At 36.3% G+C, this 24,042-nt stretch overlaps 1 protein-coding gene across 16 annotated transcripts in view; it reads left to right on the forward strand.

Moving 5' to 3' along the window:
• The window catches only part of TENM2 (teneurin transmembrane protein 2), a 3,550,639-nt gene that overhangs the window by 2,890,406 nt on the left and 636,191 nt on the right, over nucleotides 1-24,042 (forward strand). Inside the window, exon 1 of one of the 16 annotated variants that reach the window (XM_041750483.1) lies at nucleotides 6,762-6,889. The exons of 14 other annotated variants lie outside the window; for them this stretch is intronic. In XM_041750483.1, coding sequence (XP_041606417.1) covers nucleotides 6,844-6,889 — 46 coding nt within the window. In that variant the 5' untranslated portion in view covers nucleotides 6,762-6,843. Of the gene's footprint in view, nucleotides 1-6,761; nucleotides 6,890-24,042 lie in introns of those variants that run through there. One more of the 16 variants, XM_041750490.1, reaches the window with a different exon arrangement.

Raw genomic sequence — 24,042 nt, forward strand, 5'->3', positions numbered from 1 at the left:
GATAAATGCATAATTGGGCTTGGAATGACCCCATAGGTGAGACCCTATGGAGTTGAGAAATCTTCTTTCTAAGGATTAGCTGTTGATGGGTCAACATAGCTGACTTCAAACTACTGTGTAAATGATATCCTTCCAGAAGACAGTTGCTAATTCTTTCCACTGTAAGAATTTCAGTTTGTTGGAATGAGTTAATTTTGACACTAATTTGAACACTGGCTGACTGTGAACATGTGCTCAAGTAAAGAATAAATAGCCTTTCATACCACCTAAGGGGTGAAAAAACTACAAAAAAAATATATTTTGCCCCCACTCTAGCAGTATTCTAACTACAGTTTTCTAAAGGCCAGAGACTGTGTTATAAGCTCTTTTACATAGTTTCTGGATGATACAATTTTAGACCTATTAATATGTTCAGTATGAACGCCAAATAAACACACACACACACACACACACACACACATACAAGCACACTCTATGTACAAGATAGTACTCAAAGAAATAGCAATATATGTTACATTTCTTAAAAAAGCAAAGATGGTTCCTATGACCTTCAGGAAACTTAAAATCTGTGTGAAGAAATAAAAGTGACCTGCAGATATTAGAAAGATAACAGCTCACTAACAGTATGAGGTATTCAAAGACAGGACGAGATTAATTTGGAAAATTATATGTAATAAAATGTTCCGGGCAATGGGCTCTTTGAAACTCAAGAAAAGAACATTTACCATGAACTAATAGAATTTAGAAAGGATCCTTCGAGGATGGGGAATTTTTATATTGAACAAAGGGTAGCATACATTTAACAAAACAAATTTCATGGGAAATAACAGATGGACGTGGCAAAATACAAAATATATTTGGATGTATCTAAACCAATTGGGTGGGAATTCTTAAAAATCGCTAGAAATAGATGGATTTGGGCTGACTCTATTCACTTACTCATTATCAAATACCTATCTAAGGAGCAGTAGGCACTGCTCTGGGTATGAGGCATATAGCAGTAAACAATAGCATATCTGACTTCATGAAGTTCATGTGAATATCAAGACTAGTACAAGACAATAAGAATTTGATACCACTGATTATCCAGTGTGGGGCACACAGGCCATTTCTCTTAGTTCTCTTGCTTTTCACTTGTGCACAAACAGGCAGAGACCAAAAAATATGTTATGTATGCATATATATGTATGCAAGTGTGTTGTACATATATGCATACATATATCTTTTATATATAAATATATGTGTATATATGTATATTAATAAATGCGTTCAATTTGTTAAACATTGTTTATCACCAGTATCAAAAAACATTGATTGACTGAATATTTTATGTTATTTCAGGTGCTCTAGCATTGTGTGGACTTAGCTAGGAGGAAAATAAATGAGAATATAATTATTTCATTTATTTAAAAAGAAAGAATTAAAGATGACTGAACACCGTGGGTATGTGAGTGGTTATTTCTGCTTTGCTGTGTAACCTTAAAGAGATGACTTTCAGCTAATAACCTACACTTTTCCATGCATGGAATGGGTGGCCTGAGGGGCCTATCTTCAAGCAGAATATAAATGCCAAGGCTGAGGAACCAAATCAAATTGATGAGTATCACTTTCTTGCAGATTTTATTTTATTTATTTATTTTTTGTGTGTGGAGAACGTCATTCATTTCTATCTGCATGCCTCATTCATATGTAGTGTTTATCTTTTACATTATTTTGTATAATTATGAATCTTTTCATAGAAAAGATGATGAAACCATTTCCTCAAACAACAGTGTCACTGAATTTAAATATGGTTAAAAACTTTAATCCCCATGAGCACAGATGATCAAGCAGTCAACAAACATTTACTGAGTAGGCAGGCTACTTTGTTTAAAGATTTATGGGAGGTACTAAAGATCCAAAGATGCTTTAAACATGAATATTGCTTTTATTTAGTCTGTAATGTAATTGGGAAAATAGGGCACAAACCTGAAAACCCAGATAATAAACCAAATACAATATACGCTAATTTGTAAATAATCGTAGGGATAAAAATAGCGGAGGTTGAAAGACAAGGGTTTATATCCTGGCGTGGCCCTTTGTTCTTTGTGTGACATCAGAGAGGTTAATTTTGCTAAACCTTCATTTCTTCTTCCATAAAATGTTCTAATAGCAGCCATTTGGTGGGTTGTCATGAGGTTTAGAAATGAGAGACAATGAATAAATCTTGGTCATTTAATAAGCATTTATACTATTACTATTCTTTTTTATTATTACTGAATATTCTTTATTGTGTAGGTGCTAGCTGTATACTATCATGCTAATCACTTTACATTTATTTGCCAATTAAATTAAGTCATCACAGTATTTTTGGGATGCGGAAGGTGAGATCAAAAGAGGAAAGGGATCTGATAGACGTCCCACAACGAGGAAGCAAATTTCACTGTCAGGAGTTAAGCTTAGGATCAACTCCAAAGCCAAGCTCCTACTTACCACATACCACCTTTCCTGGAGCATGAGTAGCTACTATGATTAAAGCAATTTCACCACTGTAAACTTCAGAAGCCCAAGAAAGTCTTTGTGGCAGACATCTAACTCGTCCTGGCCTTGGATAAAGGGATGGCTAAAGATTCAAATGCATTCTGATGAAGGAGAAGGGAATATTCTAGAGAAAGCAGGGAATGTGCTGGAGGCTCTGGGAGGAATGGGTGTGATCAGGCTCAGGGAGCCTCCAGCTTGCAGTGAGGAGGTGATGTGATGAACATTGACATGGGTAGGTTGGTGTCAAATTGCAGAGGTGATTGAATAGGGGGGGGGGGGCGGGAATCTGCACTTCATTTTCTAAAGAAGTATGAACCTTTGGCAATTTTTTTTCTTGTAGATACCAATATTCATTTAGAATGAGAAAGGAAATCACAAATTACAAATTTAAAAGGCCAGTAATTACAAATATTACAATTGCCAGGAAAGTAACATGATAGTTTTATTATCAGCCTGACCCACCTCTTCAATTGTTTCTCCTACAGTTTTTCTGCATGCTCTTTGTTTCTTCAAATGATAATGGCTTTCACTATCACTTTTTTTAGCCTTTGATGGTTTTTAAGCTGATACCTAATACAATGAAATAAAACAGACAAATAAAAATTGCCCAATCAATAGCTATTGGGAATGGATGTCATTCAGAGTGGCATTTTGAGGAGGTTATTCTGGCTTGCAAAGGATGAATTGGAGGAGAAAAGAAAACCTCTTAAAATGGTCATTTTCAATACCTAATACCTGTGTCATGACAGTTGGGAGAAATGTCACGACTAACAAAGTACTAATAGTAAAGTATTGGTTTGCCAAAGATTGGCTGTTGTATCTGTTAGAGCAGATTCAAGGTCATTCCTAGAATAACATCACCCACCTTTACTTAGATTCCAAGTGCTTTCTTACAAGAGGGAAAAACACAGGTGTCACGATTTAGTTTGGTCTTTGGCAAGACCCTAAGAGTGTCCTCAAAGGAGTGAGTGCTACGTTTCATCCCCCTCCATGTGTCTCAGGACAGAAAAGCATAGGGAAGTGCGGCATTAAAAGAGGATTGCCACAGGCCAGGCCAAAGTCCCAGATTGAAAATGCCCTAGAAATCTGGAAATGAAATAATAACTTTAAGAGACAGGGGTTGGGTGGGGAGATATTTGATAGTTGTTGATAACTGAATGATGAGAAAGAATGGAAAGAAAGGTGCCCTGGATGACTCTAGGCCTTATACGCTTCACACAGGTTGAGGACATGGGAAGAACTGCAGCTTGCTTTGAGAAGTGGGATCATGAATTTGGGTGTAGAACTTGTTGAGTTTTAAGTATATTATCCAAGTGGGAAGACCCAGAAGCAGGTTGAATAACTAGAACTTACAAGGAAGGTCAGGGTGGGAAGAAGTCTGTGTGAGTCAGCTATTTGGATGTGATAAAATGTTGTCTATCTTAGCTATTAAAAAAAAAATCTGTTGGGAGGATTTCCTACTAGGAGGTAATATTTATGAAGCACTTGCTGTGTGCTAGGAACAGAACTCACAACAGCACATGCATTATTTATTCCTAATGACAGCCTCATGAGGCAGGTATCATCATTACACCCATTTTAAGGTAAAACAGCCACAGAAAGGCAAAATAACTGGTCAAGGTCACACACCAAGCAGGTCGTAGAGCTGGGATTCAATCCCAGCCAACCCAGTTCCCAAAACTGAGCACTCACCCACCATATACTCTACAGTATAAACACATGAACATAAAGCTGTCCCACAGAGAAATGTCTTGTAAAGAGTCACATTCTATTAAGAAATATTAACAGGACTGGGGCCACCTTTGGCACCCCACAGAGCCCCCTTCACTCAAGATATTTTAAGAATAAATCATATGTATCAAACTACAAGTGATGCCCATTCAGGGTACCCACATCCTCACTAAGGAAGTGGTAAAAATAAGCAACAACACTGACAGCCACTTATAGCTTTTTTTTTTTTTAATCTTTTTGTCACCTTGATTTGTTTTTATCTTTCTTCCACTATGTCTTGCTGATCCTGTTCAATGTGCCCCAGGCCCCTCCCTGCTTTTATTGCACTGAAATAGTTGTATTCTTGTAGGAGAGTCTTTATTTTTATTGGCAGAAAATTCTCAGTCTACTTACTCCCTTGTATAAAGTTAATTTTAACTATAGAACCTGTATCAATAATGTCATTTAAAGGAGGCTGCTTCCAATACACTCTGTGAAATGTCTGCAGAGAATTTCGGATTTACCAGGGCACACTTCCCTAGCTACTGCGGCTTCCTTTCTCTTCTACATCTGAGCTTTCTCTGTTCTCTGGCCAGCTGCCTTCTGTTCAGCCCCTGTGTGTTCTCCAATCTCTGCTCTGCCTTAATGATAAGTAAGGCTTCATCTTGATCACATTGCAGGGATGGAAGGGGGGGGGGGACTCTTACTTCTTTATTTGGGGCCAAGCTAAAGACATATCCTCCAATTGGCAAACCACAAAAATTATTACACTTCAAGTTTAATAAGATCAAGCAATCCCTCTTTGGATAGAACCCTGTGGCCAGGGTGGAGAAAGGTCTTTCTTCCTGGACCAGTTCTCACTGCGTATCTGGTGGCTTACACGGGATCTCCAAAACATGAGACGCCTGGGGTCCAGGGATATACTGGTGGGCTACACAATGGTTGAAGTGAGATGACCGGGTTTTTATTTTTAGTTTTTCCAGAATAATAACTGTTATAAGTAGGACACATGGGATTTATTTTCCATTATTAGAATTGCTTAATTTCAAAAATATGGTCAGTCAAAAGCTTGGGTGTCTCCCCTTCTTGCTGGCTTACTACCACGTTAGCTCAGGTTACCATGGAAAGCAAGCAGTTATTTCCACCAATAACTTATACCAAACACTTGACCTTGGAATCGGTAATTTACATCCTTATAAGAGAGGTCACTTAGGGAATTTAACTGTGTAATCCTAGCCCCCATGTGGCAGAAGATGAGTAGAAATGGAACAAAGCTGGTAAAACACCATTCGAAACAATTTGATTTTGGGAAATCATTTCTTTTCGACTTTATTTTTAAAATGGAACCTACTTTAAAATGGTACAGGAAGGCAGAAGGATGCAGTAAAAGTCTATAGAAATAGTGACTCAAAAACTCTGTTCCAGGACTCAAGAAGGCAAGCCTGTTGTCACATTTGGAGGGAAACCAGAAGGAATTTAGGTCTTCACTTTCCTAATAGCCTCTTTTCCACCACTTTTCTTCAAACATCTTGCCCTCTCTTTTATTTTGCCTTTAATAATACCACTAATAGGGAGAAACCACCTTTCAAACTTTAGCCAGGAAACAGAGGTTCTGCAAGTACTAATATTTTGGTGTGGGCTTCTTCTCTTAAAGACAATTACCAAGACGAAGCATTTGTTTCTTCTTTTGTTTACCCATGGCAGTTTGTCAGCAGTTATGATAAGTAGAGTTCCATCTGCCAGTAAAACTACGTTGCAAATTGCCATAGAAATTAGCAGCTTTCATTTTTGCCTACATAAATAAATATGCGAAATAAATTGCACATAAATGCCTCCTAAAAAATCACAGGTACACCGCACAGTTAAATGCCAATCAGACAAAACCAGAGACACACTGCGATTATCTCAGTTTTCAAACCTGGAAGATACACGAATGTGTTTCTAAATGAGAGAGGCAGTGTATCATGCTCGCTGAGATAAAAACAGAAGCTGCCAGACACTGCACTGTGGCTTTATTCTCAGAATCCTTTGCCTGAAACCCGCTCTATCTTTTCTCCGCGTTCTCCTCTCTCTCTCCCCCTGTCTCTCTCTCTGTCTCTCTGTCTCTCTCTCCTTCTCCTTCTCTCTCTGCCTTCTTTCCCTCTCTCCCTCTCTCCTCACTGTCTTTTCCCTCGCTCATTGTTCTCTCTCTCCTCCTGCCTTTGATGCACATACGTTGTCACATTCCATTGACTCTCTCCTCTTCTCTGTTCTTACACTCAAGCCTAGCGGTGCTTTCGCCAGGCAGCGGCAGCCTCTCCTGCGAGTTTTAGTCATGTGTGCAGCTCAGTTTGATCGAGCGTTCCTTTTCTGCCTTTTCACTCTTACAAAAGATTAAAAGGTGGCGTCACATTGCTCCCCTGTTCCTTCCCGCAGGAGGGACTTAAAAGGGACAACAAAAACTAATCACTTTCAATAAGCATTTTCTTGCTAGGGAAAGGGGGGGGGGGGGGAATAAAAGAAGAAGGAAAGAAAGAAAAGGGACAGAAAAAAAAAAAAGAAAGAAAGAAAGGCAGGGGGGTGGATTTAGCGGTGTAATTGGAGACCGGTGGTGAGGATTGGGGCGAGCTAGAGATGTTGCACGCTGCTAACAAGGGAAGGAAGCCTTCAGCTGAGCCAGGTAAGAGCGCCCATCGGAGGGTTTGACCGAGTGGCTTAGTTAAATCTCTGTTTTCACCGTTTTGTAATTGAGAAAGGCATCCGCAGCAGAAGCCGATTTTTCAGTCGGCTTCCTTTTGTTTAACATAGAAAGTACCTGTATTAATTTTGATGAATTAGAGCATGCAGCAAATTCAATTGAAAATAGATTTGTATAGTAAATGCATTTATACTGAATGATTTCTTCTCCGTTTTATTTAAGGAGAGAGATGAGAAAGATGATTTTGATCAGAATAGCACTTTGCATTATGTTAAATTCTAAACAGCTAACGGAGAAAAATAATCCAATTGATTCTGTTTTTGAACTCGGGGACTTAAACCCTGGGAGAGAGCTGGCATTTGAAATTTTTCTTCTAAGCGAACTTCTGATGTGTTATAATAATTTTTCACTGGAGGTTTAAGCAAGGTTAGAGTTTATTTAAGTCTAGTTGCTGGGGTGTGTTTGGTGTGGATCTTGTCAGTGAAGCTCTATCTCCTTAACCTGTGTCAGGTTGATGTTTCATAAATGGAGATTAAGTGTTGTCCCAAATGAAATATGAAGTTAAAACATCAGGTTAGGGCATGTTTTAGAACAGGATCCAGTAAATAATTAGGATAACTGAATTATGACAGTTTGAGATGGGAGTTAACTCTGGAGGTGCTGTTTGGTAAGCCTTCCTGGCTTTTAAGCAGCTCAATAATGAAGGGGGCTAATTATCAGGCTCAAGTTGGAACTTTGCATTTAGGACCCTAAATATAGAATACATGTGGACTTTCACCGTAGGTGGCTTTTAGGAAGCTGTCCCTTTTGTGCGCTATGAATGAGAGTTGTGGATTATATTTGATGGCATTTCTCCTTTAAAGAGCTTTGGGATGAAGCTTAAAAGGCTCACATCTATTTTAACATTGAACAAACACAAAATGCAATATACTGTAGTCTCCCGGTACCTGATTTTTATTGCTGCTGCTGTTGTTTTAAGGTTTCGATAATGTGTTTTTAACCTCAGTTTTCGTTGATTTTGTGTTCATTGCCTCTGCTGCTAAAATTTATTGCTGGCATGAATGAACTGAAATTTGAGAATGCAAAAAAAAAAAAAATAAAGATAGAAAGAAAAAAATAGAAAGAAAGAAAAAAAGAAAGACACTCATTAGCCAGAGTTTTTATTTAAGGATAACAGAAATCCAAATTATATCCAAGTTTGTTACCTAGGATGTTACCTAAAATGTTTGACTTAATTTTTAGATAATTTTGAGGGGATGGGAACATCTGAATATTCAAAGTACAACGTTCTGTTAAACGAATGCCTCTCCGGAATGAGATCTAGAAAGGTGACTTTAATGCCTCCACAAGGTTTGGTACCGGAAAGAGCTGCTGTCCTATGTGGCATCATTGAGACCAGCAACCGTGAACCAGAGGATGGTTTATATATTTATTTCATGATAAGATTCTTTTTCTTACCGACTTTCCAAATTGGACTTGCTCTCCAATACCTTACTCTGGCATGTCTCATGTTTGCCAAACCCTCTAAAGGCATTTCGCGGGTGCAGCACGTGAATCCAATTTTACGAGTATACATGAGGAGCTGCTGAATTTGGGGGGAGTAGAGACCAAAGAGACAATGGGGTCTCATCAGACTTCAACATGGAGAGATAGCCCGCCGAAGTTCTGAAGGAAGACCCCTCGTACAGGTGTGGGGAATCTTCATTTTTCCATCATGGGGAAAGAGCAGAGAAAGATGTGGACAGGGGTAGAAGAAACTGCTCTAGAATGTTGATGGTGTCATGCTGGTGGTAGCCTAGTGAGTTTTTAAAATCACATCACCTGCAGTTTTCTTTTCTCAACTTACGAAACTTTGCAGAATCTTGAAGTAGTTCCTCTCGGATTCAGTCCGTGTCTCGACATAGCTTTCTCTCATAAAATCTTTTCTCTGACTCTCGCTTTACCCAACTCCTCAGTGTTAGGGCTGCCACTGATAATGATGAATGTTTCCTAAAAGAAGTGACAAGTGTTGAGAAGATGGGCCGGGAGAAAATATGTTGTCTGCGTCACATATGTGTTTTAATTTTGTTGATGAAAATGACTTCTTCAAGGTGAGGAGATGATACATTCGAAGTTGCAGCTTGGCTCTCTGTATCAGTGAACCACTACCCTTCTGCCCTTCTTCTAGACATCTCAGTAGAGCTAACGTGGGCAGAAATAATCTGGTTGTAAACTGGATGGTAGTGCAGCATGCACTTCCTAAGCAGATGGTAACCAAAACTATCCTTACTCAAACTATCTGATTCATATAAATAGCATTTTTCTGACTTTTCCAGTAGATGTTGCTGGAGAGCAAAGAAAAGATCATTTTTTTACAGGAAAAAAAGAAATGCAGTAGACTTATAAAAGCCAACGGAAAAGATCCTTCTCCCCAAACTCCGCTGATAGCATTTTGCATAATTTGCTAATTAATGAATTATATTGAATCATTACCTTTTATGATGTTCTATAGAAAGCTATTAAAACTTGAGTTAGATTTTAAAATTATGGGATTGTTCTCTTTAGTCCCTATATATAATGTCTGTTTGCTGTTTTCCGTTTTTAAAAAATCAAGTTAACTGCACATTACTATTCAGAACATTTCATCCCTGAATGCTAAAACCCTTTAACATGCAAATATGATGTCAGAGGAAGAACTGAAATAGAATACTCTGAGAAGAGTAATGATCAAACGCATTATAAAAATATGCACCAGTTGCCAACATGTAATGAAATATTAAGAAATTAAAAGCATGCAACCTCTAAAGTAATAGAATTTCATTGCTCTGAGACTGTTTTCCCACTGAATATTAAGTGCTTAATAGATCTATCCGTAAAGAAACAATCGAAAACCTACATGGTTTGTCACTGAAGTTCTTTCATTATATGATTTTGAAAAATTAGCCCAATAGGATTTTCCTCAGACTAGGAAATGTAATTAACATTGGATATTAAGTGCTAGATTTCCAAAGCAAAAGCCACAAAGCTTGATGGAGAAAATAGGAATGCAGAGAGCAAGCATCAAGCACTACAAGCTGAGGGGACCCACGCTAGAACTACTCTGCTGGTAATCACTCTGATAAAATGACAAAGATGTCCCAGAGGAGCCTGGATTCTAGTACCCAGACATGAACTGATGCAATTTCAGGCAACCAATGACCTCTATCTGTGGGAATATTTATTTTTGGGAATGATCAATTAACTGATTTCAATTGTCAAAGAGAAGTGTATGTATTTTTTTTTTTCAATGCACGGGAAGCCTGGATATTACAAAGGCACAGACAGGACAAGGGTATAACCTATGTGGTAGAGCTTTCGGTTTTTCTTACCTTAACCAGTCCGAGCTCTTTTCTGGTGGATTTTTTCTCTGCATTGAAGCCCTTCTTTGTCAGTTTTCATTCCTGAGGTAGGAAATGCTCCCGAGGATGTTTTGATTTAACACCCATTTGTTTCTCTTTTCTGGAAGAAAAAAAAAGAAAAAAAAAAGCTTATCTTTAAAAGACGTGTCCGGTACTCCTATATTGTAATTAGTACTGTAAGTCCCACTGGATAGAAATGGCCTTTTTTTTTCTTTGATTCAAATACATTATTTTGTGCTTGACCTATAGGGGGTTTTTTGTTTGTTTGTTTTTCTGTAGTTAAATAAAAAAACCAATTATACAATTTGATGGGAGATTTGGGTTCCTTTTTCTGGTTTGCTTGCTGTTCACTTTTGGTATTCTCTGTTTTCAGTGGAGCTATCAAGCACTGACTTTGCCCAAAGCACCCTGAGTCAAATGTGCCAAATGCTACCTCAAACAATAACAACAAATGTCTGTCTTCTCACTGAGAATTTTAGGAATACACAAGATGTGACCCATACTTAGAGAATTGCCTAGTGGATTAAAATGTACCCAGTTCTAACTCTTTCCTTAAGAGAATGGAACAGAGAGGATCACTGCAGGTTGAGAGGATCCTGAAGGTGGAAGTCTTTGAATTAGGAGTGAAAGGTGAAGATACAAAATAATCTCGATGAGCAAAGTGAGGGGTCATGTGGTATGTAATACCAAAAAGAACGAGTAATGCCAATATGATTGAGAGCCTTGAGTGGCGGGTCGAGCGATTTAATAGCTACTGAAAAGATGAGATCTGAAAACTTCAAGAAGAGTTCCCTTGGAAGAGAATAGGGAAGGAGTGGAATAGTGGGTCCATACTACACTCCTGCCCACCCAACAGATGCTGAAATGTCTATCTAGGGACCATCTGCTCTCCAATTATACTGTGGCCTAAGGGAGCTATTGTTACTAGTGGGATATTGCTTTACTTTTTTAGGGATGTTGTTAAAAAACAAAACAAAACAAAACAGTGAGAACCCCTTGTCTAGAGGCCAGAAACCAGAGGCTAATCTATTGCATTATCCTAGACCGAGGTGGTAAGGTTGAGAAACACTGTCACAAGGAGGGAGAATGGCTCCGAGAAACACCTTCCTATTATAATTATTGCAATTTCTTGTATGTACTGTAGATGTCATGGCCTCATTAGACAGGGATTCTGTGTATATGCATTTGTTTTCGTAAGAAAAACCTTCACTATTTGTCAGAGATGAGACCTGTAATTTAGAATGTGTTATATTCTCTGCGTACTATTTGGATATAATCAATTAATGTGATGTTCATTTCCTGTTTTCTGAGATTGTTTAGGATGTATTCTTATGCTCTTTAAAAGTTTTCATCCTCTCTGAGAAGGTATATACTTTATCTGTTGAAATTAATTACTTCTTTGAATTGCCTATGTGTCAGTTACTTTCTAGAAACCTTGACTAACTTACCTTGAACTCTTAGATGTGTAGTGTATTTGACAAATTCAGCTGTGGAGATTCCTCTAACTATATAGTGAAGGTTTATATGTTAACATTTAAGATGTTTTCTTGCGCCCAACAGACTTCATAATGAGAAGGAGCAGAAATAATTATTAGCACAGTTAGGTAAGTGGAGTGCCACCCTTTTTCTCAGAAATTGATTTAACCAGACTATTCAGGTGAACAGGGTTACCAACATCACCTTGGAACCAAGCTATAGATGATTGCCTTGCCTTGTCCTCCAACCACTTTAATCTAATTTGTTCCATTTACTTCTCTAAGCTTTTTATCTTCCCACCATTTTAATACCATCAGAGATGGGGGCTGCCCATGACATTCACACTTGACATTATCAAACACAAAAGGCATCACTCATGCACTTGACTGCATTACAATGCAAGGGAAAAAAATAGATCCCAGAGGCTTAGAAATTATTGTTTCGTACCTTGAATGTAGGTGGGTTTTTTTCCCCCTGTTTCCTCCAGCCTGCCTCATTTGACTGTTTTTGCTTCTGTGTGTTTCCAGAGAGTTCTGAAAACCCTGGAAAAATCAGCACTCACGAATCCATAACATACACACCCTTATGTTCACTGGAGGCATGCATGTTAATACAATGGAAATTTACAACTCTATTATTAACTGTTATTTGCTAGGCATAAACCACATTTTGATGTAGTACTGAAGTTGAGCCTTGCACTTGAGCTGTTTTTTTCACCATTGACTTCAGTTTTTCTGGCAGACAGCTGTGGCCAGACCTTTTCCTGACTCACACATCTGTGGCCATTGCAGTAACTCTATTATTGCTGCATAGACCCAAAATGTTTGGAATCTATAGCCATCCTGAGTTTCTTTACCCATGAAATCTTTGTGTGTGTGTGTGAGTGTGCATTAGGGTGGGGGAAAGATTGTTAAAGTTAATGTAAATTTATTTATACCTCCCTTTGCTTACTGTTCTGAACTTTCTACGCAAAGACAATTCCTTCCTTTCCCTGCATATATTGGATAACATTTGTGAGTTGGACAAATAGTGTTATCAGATTGTGGTGAATTGCTTCAGGAGTATTACATCATGCATCAGGATTGTGTGCTCTGTAAAGCTCTGTAAAACAGCTAGCTACATGGTATCCTACAGGTTTAATATACTTCTGCAGCCTTGTACTTGGGAAGGATTTCTGTAATTGGAGACAATCTAGCAAGGAGAACTTTTTAAGCCATTGGAGGCCAAAATACAAGTTTTTGAGAAATGTGACTTTATAGGCTTGAAACTGAGTGGATTACAAATTTCTCTTAACTGGACAGAATCATAATTGCATATATAGTACAGTCCTGATTATCCAGGGTTTGAATTTCCAGCATAGGGATTATCCAGATTTCTTCTCTGACTCCCCTGTCTTTTCTCTAACTACCTGACGTGAATCATTTCTCTAATCATTGGCACCTCTGCTAATGGTATGGAAGGGCATATTTGAGCAGCAAAATCCAAACCAGTGAATTATCTTTCAGAAGACCTAATTATGTAAAAAGTCTGAGTGGCTAGGTTTTTAAAGCTATTCACTAAAATTTCAATTCACTAAAATTTGAAACTAGTCTCTGACTAAATTTCAATTCTGGTGCCCCTCTTTCTGTTTATGTCTTTACTATAGGTGTTCTTATACCAATATTTTATTGTTGTGTTTAAGAGGCAAAAAGTAAATCAACCTGCCTGAATGATGTCAAGTAATTGGTTTCGTTGTTCTGACTTATATCATCCCCCTCACCTATCATTCAGACCAACTACTATTTTGAATTAACTAGTTGGATATTGTGCCTCATTGGCATTTTATAAGACCACAGATCAAGCCAGTGTACCTTGTGCGGGTCGTCAGACATCTGATTAGCATATTCCTCTGGTATTAACTACACACATGGATTATTGGTGTGCAGGCCCCACTGAGTTAATCTCCAACACCATTTCCAGTCCATTTCCATCACCAGCTCACTGCCAGTCAATCTTTGATAAACTATTTATATTTAGGATTTGCCCCCCTGGAGGTCTTCAGAGTCCCAGAGGACTTTAAAGACTGTAAAGCCTCTTTAGATAGAATTAGGCTGAAATGGTCAAAGTATAAGAAGTGTAGCTGGCTTTTCCAGGGAGGTTGGCATTCCCAGCACCTTTCCAAATTTATAGAAGAGGCCGCAGGATTCCACCTACTGGAAATCACTGCAGAATCACAATTTGATTTCCTTTCTTTTTCTTATATGTCAGTTGTGGCTTGGACATTTTCAAAGTCTTGTGGTTGTATCTGCCACTTGGTAACAATGTCTCAGCAAATAATTGACTCTTCTTTCATACTATCCTTTTCTGACAAACATGTCTATAATAATTAGTTGCACTCTAAGGTGCCTAATCAAACTCTGCAAGATGTTTCTGTTTCTAAATCTACTATGTAATATGATGTAAATGACAAAATATATACCATGTAATATAGCTAACACAGATATACTGAAGGGCAAAAAAATGTTAAAACGCTCTTGATCCTAAACATATTATCATTAGATTAAAATTGAGTATATTAGAGAGAAATTTATTTGGAGTTTTTAATGCTGATGTATGATTGGTGACGTAGTGTAATGACAAGTGGTTTTCCACCCATATTCTATTTTATTTCCACCCATATTTTAAATGAGAATTTAAACAGTAATGTAGTATACAGTACTGAAAATGGAAAACTTCAATGACTATTAGAAAAATAAATGACAAGTCTAGTCATGAGTTCTGTATATATAGGAGGTGCCTCATTTGCACATATATCTATACATATATTCATGCATATATGTTTTTCTTTCTCTCTCTATATATATATGTACATGCTTCTACCTCCATCTCTGTATCAGTATCTATATCCATATCTTTATCTACTATAAATAGTCAGAAGTAGAGAGATAATGGGTATATTCCTAGTAAGATATGGCGTGGCTATGTGCCTGGTAAGATACTGCGCTTTTCTCTAGCTGACATTATTCATTTCCCGCAATCTAATGTCAGTGTGCTAGGTAGCAAGGATGCCAAGGCGAACCAGACCTAACCCTTAAGGAGTTCATGATCTAGTCCTGAATCAGAAATTATTTTAATGTTGAATGTTACGTTCATGAATATATTTAGCAATTGGAAACACAGAGAAAAAATTCAAGGCTTACCAAGCCATCTGAGCTCTCACTGGGTACATCTAAATTTGACATGCTTTGCCTGGTCAGGAGGAGGGCTAGAAAAGAAATACAGCAAGCATGATTTGGGGGAAGCATATCCTCACATAAAGTGATCTAATCTCAACTAAAAATATATTTGGCTTTATGGAAAAGCTTGGCCAGTGTGCCCAAATTCTCTATTATTCCTTACTGCTGGCAAGTCACAAAGCAAAGATAGGGTTAGTTTGTTTGAAATTCACTTTTCGGTGAGTCTTATACAAGTAGAACACGGAAAGTGCTATCAACATGCTTATTATTAAACATGTATACCTAAGGGTCTGTTTGAAAATGTATGTAAATAATATGTACATATTTTTTCTAAAAATGAAATGGGCTTCTATGGTTAAGATCCTTTTATTCCTAGTCTGTATGTCATTTATGATGTATATGTTGTATGTATTTATAACCACATATCGTATGTGATTTATATACACACACATATAGTCTCTAGAGGTCAGTAGAATATAAGAAATGGGCAAACCTAGATGAGACCTAGAGATTCTGGAGACCATTTTTCAAATGGCAAAATGATAATAGTCTACTAATGACATTAGGAACTAAAATCATTAATCAGTGTTAACAAAAAAGTCATGTCATTCTTGTTCCTGAAATGAATCTAATCTATTTGTTTTAAGCAAATTTCAGATAAATGAACATTAACATGGCAAGAACCTTGACAGAAACTCAAATTTTAATTACTTGACTGTGGTTTATTATGAGACTGTAATTCTCTAGGATCCTTTTTTGAAGATATTTTAATATTACCAGAACCCAAAGGTAAATTGTTTTTAAACATTTGACTATTATATCCAAAACCTATTTCTATTCTAGCTGCCAATTCAGTTTCCTCAACTCTTACAAATGAATGATTTGATGATTTATATGTTGCAATTCTATTTGTTCTTATGAACTAAATGTCCCTGATGTTGGAAAATGTATTAGAAAATTGTGATTTATGTTATATATAAGGCTAAAAATGTTGACAGTTCAGCAAATTGCTGCACAGTTGAGCATGTTTATCAAGTTTTTCTCTAAAAAAAGTCATGCACAAAAAGTGTAGAAAATGATGGCATGTAGCTATGAGCTATCTGATCATAGAGTTGCCAGTGCTCTTACACACCATCCCGTGTGATAGAAAACTGTTCAGCAGGGCTTCGGGTATCATCTGAATTTAACTTGATGTTGCATGATGTTGAACGTAATATGTCTTGCACACATTAATGTCACTCATCCTGGGAACTAATTTATCAATAATGTATTCCCATATCTGCCTATTTACACCCTAGTGGATGGCATTTTAAGCTCAGTTTCTTCCATGACAAATCCTAATCTGGGGCTGCAAATACAAAATGCTTAGAAGGGCGTGGTCAGAAATAAGACAGTAGGAGGCGATGGAGGGCAGTGAAAGCAGAACAATTTTAAACACATGCGCACACAACAAACAAACCAAAAAACCTACTAAGCATTTTTGGAAAATGATCGTGTGGAGTATTTCAAAGAACTTTAGGCCAGAGTGGCTTCTGTTATCACCAAGAGATAATTGATAAATATTGATAGACCGCTTCCAATGGATAATCTGCTTGTTCTGTTGCCACATTATTGAATGAGAAAGATACAATGTATTTCTTGTTCTCGAGGAATTTATAGTGTAATGGGGTGCTGCCCAGGTATCATCTCCCCTGCTTCTGTGCCCCCACATCGCCTCTCTCAAACTGCTCCATTCCCTGTTCCATCCCTTTCAGTTCTGCCAGCTGTCTTTGCAAATGCTCATCCTTCTTGTCTTCTTCCAACATTCTGGCTTGCATCTTCTATTCATCTTTTAGGTTTCCGTTTAAATGTTGCTTCCTCCCAGATTCCTGGACTACTACAACCTAAGTCTAAATTTGGAGCTCCCTTTGTGACCCTGTAACAACACATCTCCTTTATTATAACAATGTTCTCAGTTTACATGACTGCCAGTTTGTCCATTTCCACATGCCCTTAAGTTCAGAGGGGGCAGGAACCTTGCGGTTAGCTTGTGCACTGATGTATTATGATACCTAGTAAGATACCTGGCAGCATAAAGCTTATTTAACTTGTAACTCTTGAACGAATGTTTAAATACATAAATAATCACAACGCACTGATAAAGCTATCATCTCTTTCACGAGACTGGGAAGGATTCACACCCGTGCTTGGACTCATGTCTTACTCAAGGACAGGTTTAAAGTAGTCTTAGGGGTCACCTTTCTTCTGCCTCTCCTTACCTACCTTGAAATCGATCCAGGTCCCTAAGTCATAGAATGGAACCAACCTCTTAGTTAGACGTGGTTGTACACATTTTAGTTGTATTTTTCTCCTTAGGCTGTGGTGATGTTATTTATGATCGATGGTAGACTTATTCTAGTGAAGCCCCCAAATGGTGATTCCCCTTTCTACTCTAGTGATTGGTTTCAAGATAGGGAGCCTTGGCCATCAGAACTACTTAAAAAGAACTAGACCCTGAGCACCATGAATATGGTTTAAGTAGGGATTCAGACATGATAATGCAGAATAAATATACATTTATTTCTTTTAGTTGTCCCTAGGGGACCAAGGTCATTTTATGTGACGATCTACGCTCCTCCCTAAATATTTCAGTAAGGCCTTTGAATTCTCTTTAACAGATGGAACTACTCCTGGTTCCTTATAATTGAAAGAACGCTAACAGGTCCCAATCCTCCATTTAACACCCTGAGACTTCTGTTTGCATCCCTACCACAAGATTTCCCAGACCCCCACACTGTTGCTCTCCATAGATAGCACATTTAGATGACTGAGTAGCATCTGGTTTGTGCAGTTGTTGTCAGAGAACCCACTTCATTTTTATGTGTTGTTGTTTGTGATCATTTAAGTCACACCCTCAAAGTAGAAAATTATTCTCATAGAACCCCCATATATGGTTAAGACTGGATTTGGAAGTAAGGAGTGAACAACCTTAATCTTTTGTGATTTTAGTCAGCTGCATTCCAGATATTACTGTCTTTTAATCACAAATGTGTGATAAGTTTGTTGAGAGGTATGAGGAATATGGTAGAAAGAGCATTCAGATACGGTTTCTTCTCCTCCTCCTCCTTATTCCTTTTCACTCTTATTTTTTTTAAATTATCTTCTGCCTTTATTATCAAACCCTGTGCTCACTGTTGTTTGTTTTTATTGTCTAAAGGAGGGAGCATTTTATAAAATATATATATATATATATATATATATACAATGAGATTCACTCCATATATTGATATGATGAAAGCAACCTTGGAATTATATTGTTGTTCAGGAAGAATAATGGAGGTTTCAGGAAGAACTAAAGCATACCTGATATGACGTGGAGGAGGAGGGCAGCTGGCTATTATTCTATAGTTTGGTAATATTTGCTGCCTTTTATCAGAGATTTTATTTTTTAATATTGTGCCAGGGAGGCTAAAAAGATTTTATTTTTTAATATTGTGTCAGGGAGGTTGAAAAAAGGAATATGTAGGGATTAATAATAAGCAAATCCTTTTCTTCATCTCTGGAAAGAATTTAAAAACTCATCAATCAAAATATTTTCCTAAAAATGCATTGTCTTTCTATATTATACAAAAACATCAACAACCAGCAGCCATCCTAGAGGTTCTTTAGATAATAATTTTATACAAATTTTAAGCAAATCATAAAATTATTTTAAGTCATACTAATAAACATTAAAAAGCTGGTCAGTTTACTATGCCCCTGACAATATGCAGATTAAATGATTTGAGGTCACAACTGTAATTTCTATTTTTAAATATTTTACATACACCCCTGACCTTGTTTTTGCTCCTAAGATGATGTCAAGACGTCCATCCCTTTCTCTTCTTTTCCTTCTCAAAGAGTATCCTATTAAACCCCCTTGTGTATCTTTTGTAGAAACTCTTCAAACCAAAAATAGTTTATTATATTTCTTCCTGAATGAGAAAATATTTTTTAAGAAAAAAAGGTAATTCTTTGAAAAATTAGTTGTGCTTGCCTCAAGAAGATATGTTTCATTTGTAGAAAAGTATAACCGCCTTCTAACAATCACAATATCTCTCCTTTCCAAAGCAACCTGGAATGAGGAATCATCAATATCAGAGTAAAAACTTATGCATACCTCAATTTAGCAAATGACTTTACTTACAAAAATACATACAGATATAAAAAAATAGAACTTGGGCTCTTCGGTTTATTTTGCAGTTCTGAAAGTGCTTGTGGATTTCTTAATGTTAAATTGGTAATTGTTGATCTCTGAGGAGGGGCACAGTATCTTCAGTCTGAGCTTATTACAGTGTAAAATATGGATTGCCTTTACCCTAATGGCCTCTGAATCCTATTACCATCCCATTAGAGAGTGTGGGATTTTAGTAATTCTGTTGTTGTTTCCAGTGGGCAGTGAATATAATGGGGAAGGGCAGGGGTTAATGCAATTCATCTCTTTTAATACTTGTAACTCCGAGTCCCTTATCACACTCACTATGGTTTCTTTGGGGTTTCCACCCCGCCCCCATTTTCTTTCTGTTATCTCTAAGGCCCAATATATTTCTATAAGCCCTTCCCAACCAGAAGAGTTTGGTGAGAGTGGTGATTTTGTGATTTTTAAGTTTAAAAAGAATTTTAGCTATTAGGTTTTCAGAAACTGAAGATAAATAAATAAGGTGGTGTGTCAGCTTGTTGTGAAACCGGCTGTAGCTCAGAAAGGTTTTCAGTGACTGTCGTTGTGCCAAGAATAGTATTGAAATAGCTCTTCAATCAAGATCATTTATAAGGCCTTTTGGAAGGAGAAGCATGAGACAAGCGGGTCGGATCAATGCCCGCTAGTGTTCTGGGTATAATGTTTCCATGTGCTCCTGGAGACAGCTGTGTCCTGGGTCCTAGCAGTGCTAGAGAGAGGAGTTGGGAAAGATTTCAAAGTGATAGAAATTAGATTCCTTTAAAGAGAAGTATATGAGCGATGGTTAATTCCCTATGAATCAGACATGCTCAATAGATGTACATGTCTGATTATGTATCCCTGGTTTTATTCGTGAAATTTGTTTTTAGCTAATACAGCTTTTTTTCTGAATAAATACGAACATCAGATTATTTCTCAGTATGTCAAAACAAATTAGTTTCCCACAGTGATGCAGTGAAAGGTGTAACTATTTTCCCTCTTTATATGTCAGAAAGCATTACTGGGACTGGGAAATTCCCACTCCTCTCCCCGTAGCCCATGAGCCTAGTGGTTCGCAAAAGTCTGGTTTAATGCACAAGCATGGTCACCTAGAGCTCCAGCACCCCCCTCTACTGCCATTAATGAGAATCGCATGCTGAGATCCAAAGAGGCAGGAGTCTATACTCAGAGAAAGGCAGGGAATGGCAGGAGGTGATCAGACTATTTCAATCTGTTGAAAGTGAGTGATATTCCCAGGGCTTATTGTTCACCTTCTCAGAGAATTAAGTTTCCATATGTTTCATCATAAATGGAATGGGTGTGCAACATAATTGCAACATGAAAATATCTACTGGATGACATAATAGAAAACCAGTATTCGGGGAGAAATTTCTTCTTGTCTTCATATTCTAAATATCTCTATTTCTACCTGGTTATAGCTAATAGCTTAAGCCTGGTGGCAGGGTTTAGATATGGTGACTTGGTATAGAATGGTTTGCATATTTATGCTGAATATTCATACATTGAGTTTCTCTTTAACTTGAGATATTACTTATCATATTTCTAGATAGACTGTGATACTATTATTTCTTCCCATCAGTTTGGATGTATTGAGTGAAATTCATTTTAGAAGGTAATTATGTAACTACAGATACGATTAGTCTTCATTCCAATGAATTGATATAAATAAGCATTGTTAAGGGATCTTATTTCCTTTTGATCCTTAGTTGTGGATGATGTTTTCAAAACATTTTTGTGACCACGATCATGTGAGAAACTGAAATGAGCAAACAAAAATGAAATAAAATAAAATCTACCAGAGGTACCTATTGATATAATAATCTTTTTTAAGGAAGCACATATACATGAGACCATTGCAGAGAATTACTGAAACTATAGAAGAGACACGTAAAACCTCTGTAGAATTACTTAACATTTTATAAAGGACAATATATGGGATGCTACTTATTTAGCAGGTGGAGTTTGTACTTCTGCTTCTCACTAGGTTGGTCCCACTTAATTTGTCTTGTCTCTTTGTTCTTGAAACTTTCGTTCAGACCTGCCAAGAAACAAAAATCAGATGACACTAATGTTTGTCTCAATGAGAGAATGACGTATCATCTTTGTAAAGCTCCGAACTTGTCATTTGTCGTCTCTCTCGGTGTTCCCTTAATACGCAATATACATATTTCACATTTGTTGAATATCAGCAAATGAATAATAAAATATGACTTTTTGGAAGGTTAGGTAGTGTATTTTTTGTAATTGTTTTTGTTTTTGTATTTGTGTTTTAAAAACTAGTGTCAGAATTCAAAAGTAAATGTGAATCATCATGTGGAAGACAGGCATGCTGAATCCCATTTTTTATACCGTATCTCATCCCTTGCTTTTTTGGAAGCACACTTTTCAATAAGACTCTCCAATAAGCTCTCTAAGTTTATGATGGCGATAAAAATTAGGATATTTTATTTAAATATGTATTTTCTAACTCTAAAAATGTAGAATGGACTTTCCAGAAAATTTGGAAAATTCAGAAAAAAATTAAACATTATAAAAATCACCTGTAGTTTCACTCAAATCTGTCCTTTTAACCCATTTAGAGAAATGAATATTTTAAAAGTCAGGATTTTTCTTTCATGCATTCATTGTCATATTGTGGGAATTCTCTCATGAATTAAATAGTGCTCAAAACATTAATATAAAAAAACATTAATATCCTATCAAAGCGTATGCCTTAAAAATATATCATGACTTTAAAAAGATAACTTGTATTAATTTTGTAATTCTAAAAATCTAATTATATGTTTATTGTAAAATAATTTGTAAAAAAATAGGTAAAAGTAAAATCATTTTACTATAGAAAGATAAATACTACCAATTGTATAGTGTGTCATTTTTTATCATTTTGCCTATGTAATAAATAATAATAATTATTTTTAAAATGTACATATTAGTTCTTTCTTTTGAAGTTCTATACTTGATACCTTGATCTACTCACTTTCCACTGAATTTTCTGCTTGATTTTATTTTTCTAAAACAATGTCAGATTTTTGACATTTATAAGTACTCTTGACATTTTTAAGATGTAGTAAAATTCTGCTTATTATATTCAGTATTTATATTTCACCCCAGTAGCTGTTTTTATGTTGTTTTTCACATGAAGATATTTAAAATGTAGTAAGGTCTTCTAATATTTTAGGTATCTTGAATTCATTCTCAGCTTTAAAAAAATTCCCATTATAAGTTTCCATAAATATATACTATTTTCTCCTAGTAATTTACAAAATACTGTTATAAAACATAAAATCTTTTAGTCTATCTAGAAGTTTATGTATATGTCATATGAGGATCCATTTTTCCCCCAGAAAGTTAACCCATTATTAGAATTTTAATCTGTATTCCTTATTAAATCTCTTGTGCAGTTGAGTCTATTTCAGGAAATTTTGCTCTATCAGATATGTGTATATATATATATATATATATATATATATATATATATATATATATATAATGTATATATTCTGCACTGTTACTCCACTGTTTTGTTATACTAAGTTTATAGTAAGTTCAGTGTAATAGAGGAAGGCTCTCCTTGTTTTTTTTTTTTTCTCTTTAGACTTTTTTATCCTTATTCATTTATTTTTTCCAAATAAGTTACAGAATTATGATATTAAAATTTTAAAACATCCATTTATATATTAAATTCAACTTTATTGAATTTTCATCTTGACTATCCAATTGTATGTGTATACAGAAAATGAGGAAACACTATCATATTTACCAATGTTTTTCTCTTTGATAGTTTTTTTTTTTTCCAATAAAACATTTCTTTTGAGTATTTGGGTTTGGACTTCACTGATTTCTTTTGTGTCCTTTTTTTTTTTACTTTATGTCTCAATCAGGCAATTTTTCCTACAATCTCATAAAAAAAATCCCCTACTCCTTTGCATACAATGATGCAGGAAATTTCTCCTACATTACTTTTTATTCTTCTTGAGAAAACAATGTATGTCAGTTAAAAAGTAAAGTGCTCATTATATCAGAGTCTACCATGGGCCAAATTATGTTTTCTGAAACATAGCTGCACAAAATAAAATGCTGATCTAACATAGCTGGTCTTTCTACATTTGCGTGTCAGCAATAAAGGCACTAAGCAGCCTAAAGAGCTCTGATTGCTCAAGCTTCTCCAGGGTGGAATTCTGTAAGATATAATCCGTAGGAAATCAGTCCAATTTGTAACTCAACTAAGAAAGTGTTCCTTGGTGGAGTAAGTTTGAGAAATAATTTATATAATAGCCTTTTCTTGGCATTTCATGATAACCATTAACATATTAAAAGGCCTAACAAGTTCTACAATAAAAATGTCTTTGATTTATTTGAATTTAACTTCTCCCAGGTTTCATCAACAGCATAGAGATTTGCTTTTTTTTTTTGAAGGGAAATTATTTTGGTTTGGTGATTTATGTTTTGTTGTAGGGTAAGTGTAAGACCTATTGCTCAACCAATTGAATTTATACTGAGTATTAATTTCAACTAGGCATTTTCCCAACCAATTTCAAATTCTAGTGAGTCTTGTTTCTTTTAGGAGTAGAATGAGATGATTCTACTCAGATCTTTGGAGGCAGGTCTCAAAGTGTTTCACTCACTGACTTATTTAATGATTTGTACTAGTTGTGGCTACAGTAGGTAACATACAATCTCATCATATGTAGTAGCTTTATGCTACTTTGCAAAATAAATCTTTCTCTGTAAAATGGGAACAGTATCTAGCAGGAGGTTATGAGCAGCAGCAATGCTACATATAGAGCCCTTAATATAATTTCTACACAGAGTAGCCGCATATAAAATTATAGTTGGCATTACACTTAATAATCATTTACAAGAAGAATGAAT

Source organism: Vulpes lagopus, chromosome 3 (assembly GCF_018345385.1).
Source record: "Vulpes lagopus strain Blue_001 chromosome 3, ASM1834538v1, whole genome shotgun sequence".
NCBI lineage: Eukaryota > Metazoa > Chordata > Mammalia > Carnivora > Canidae > Vulpes > Vulpes lagopus.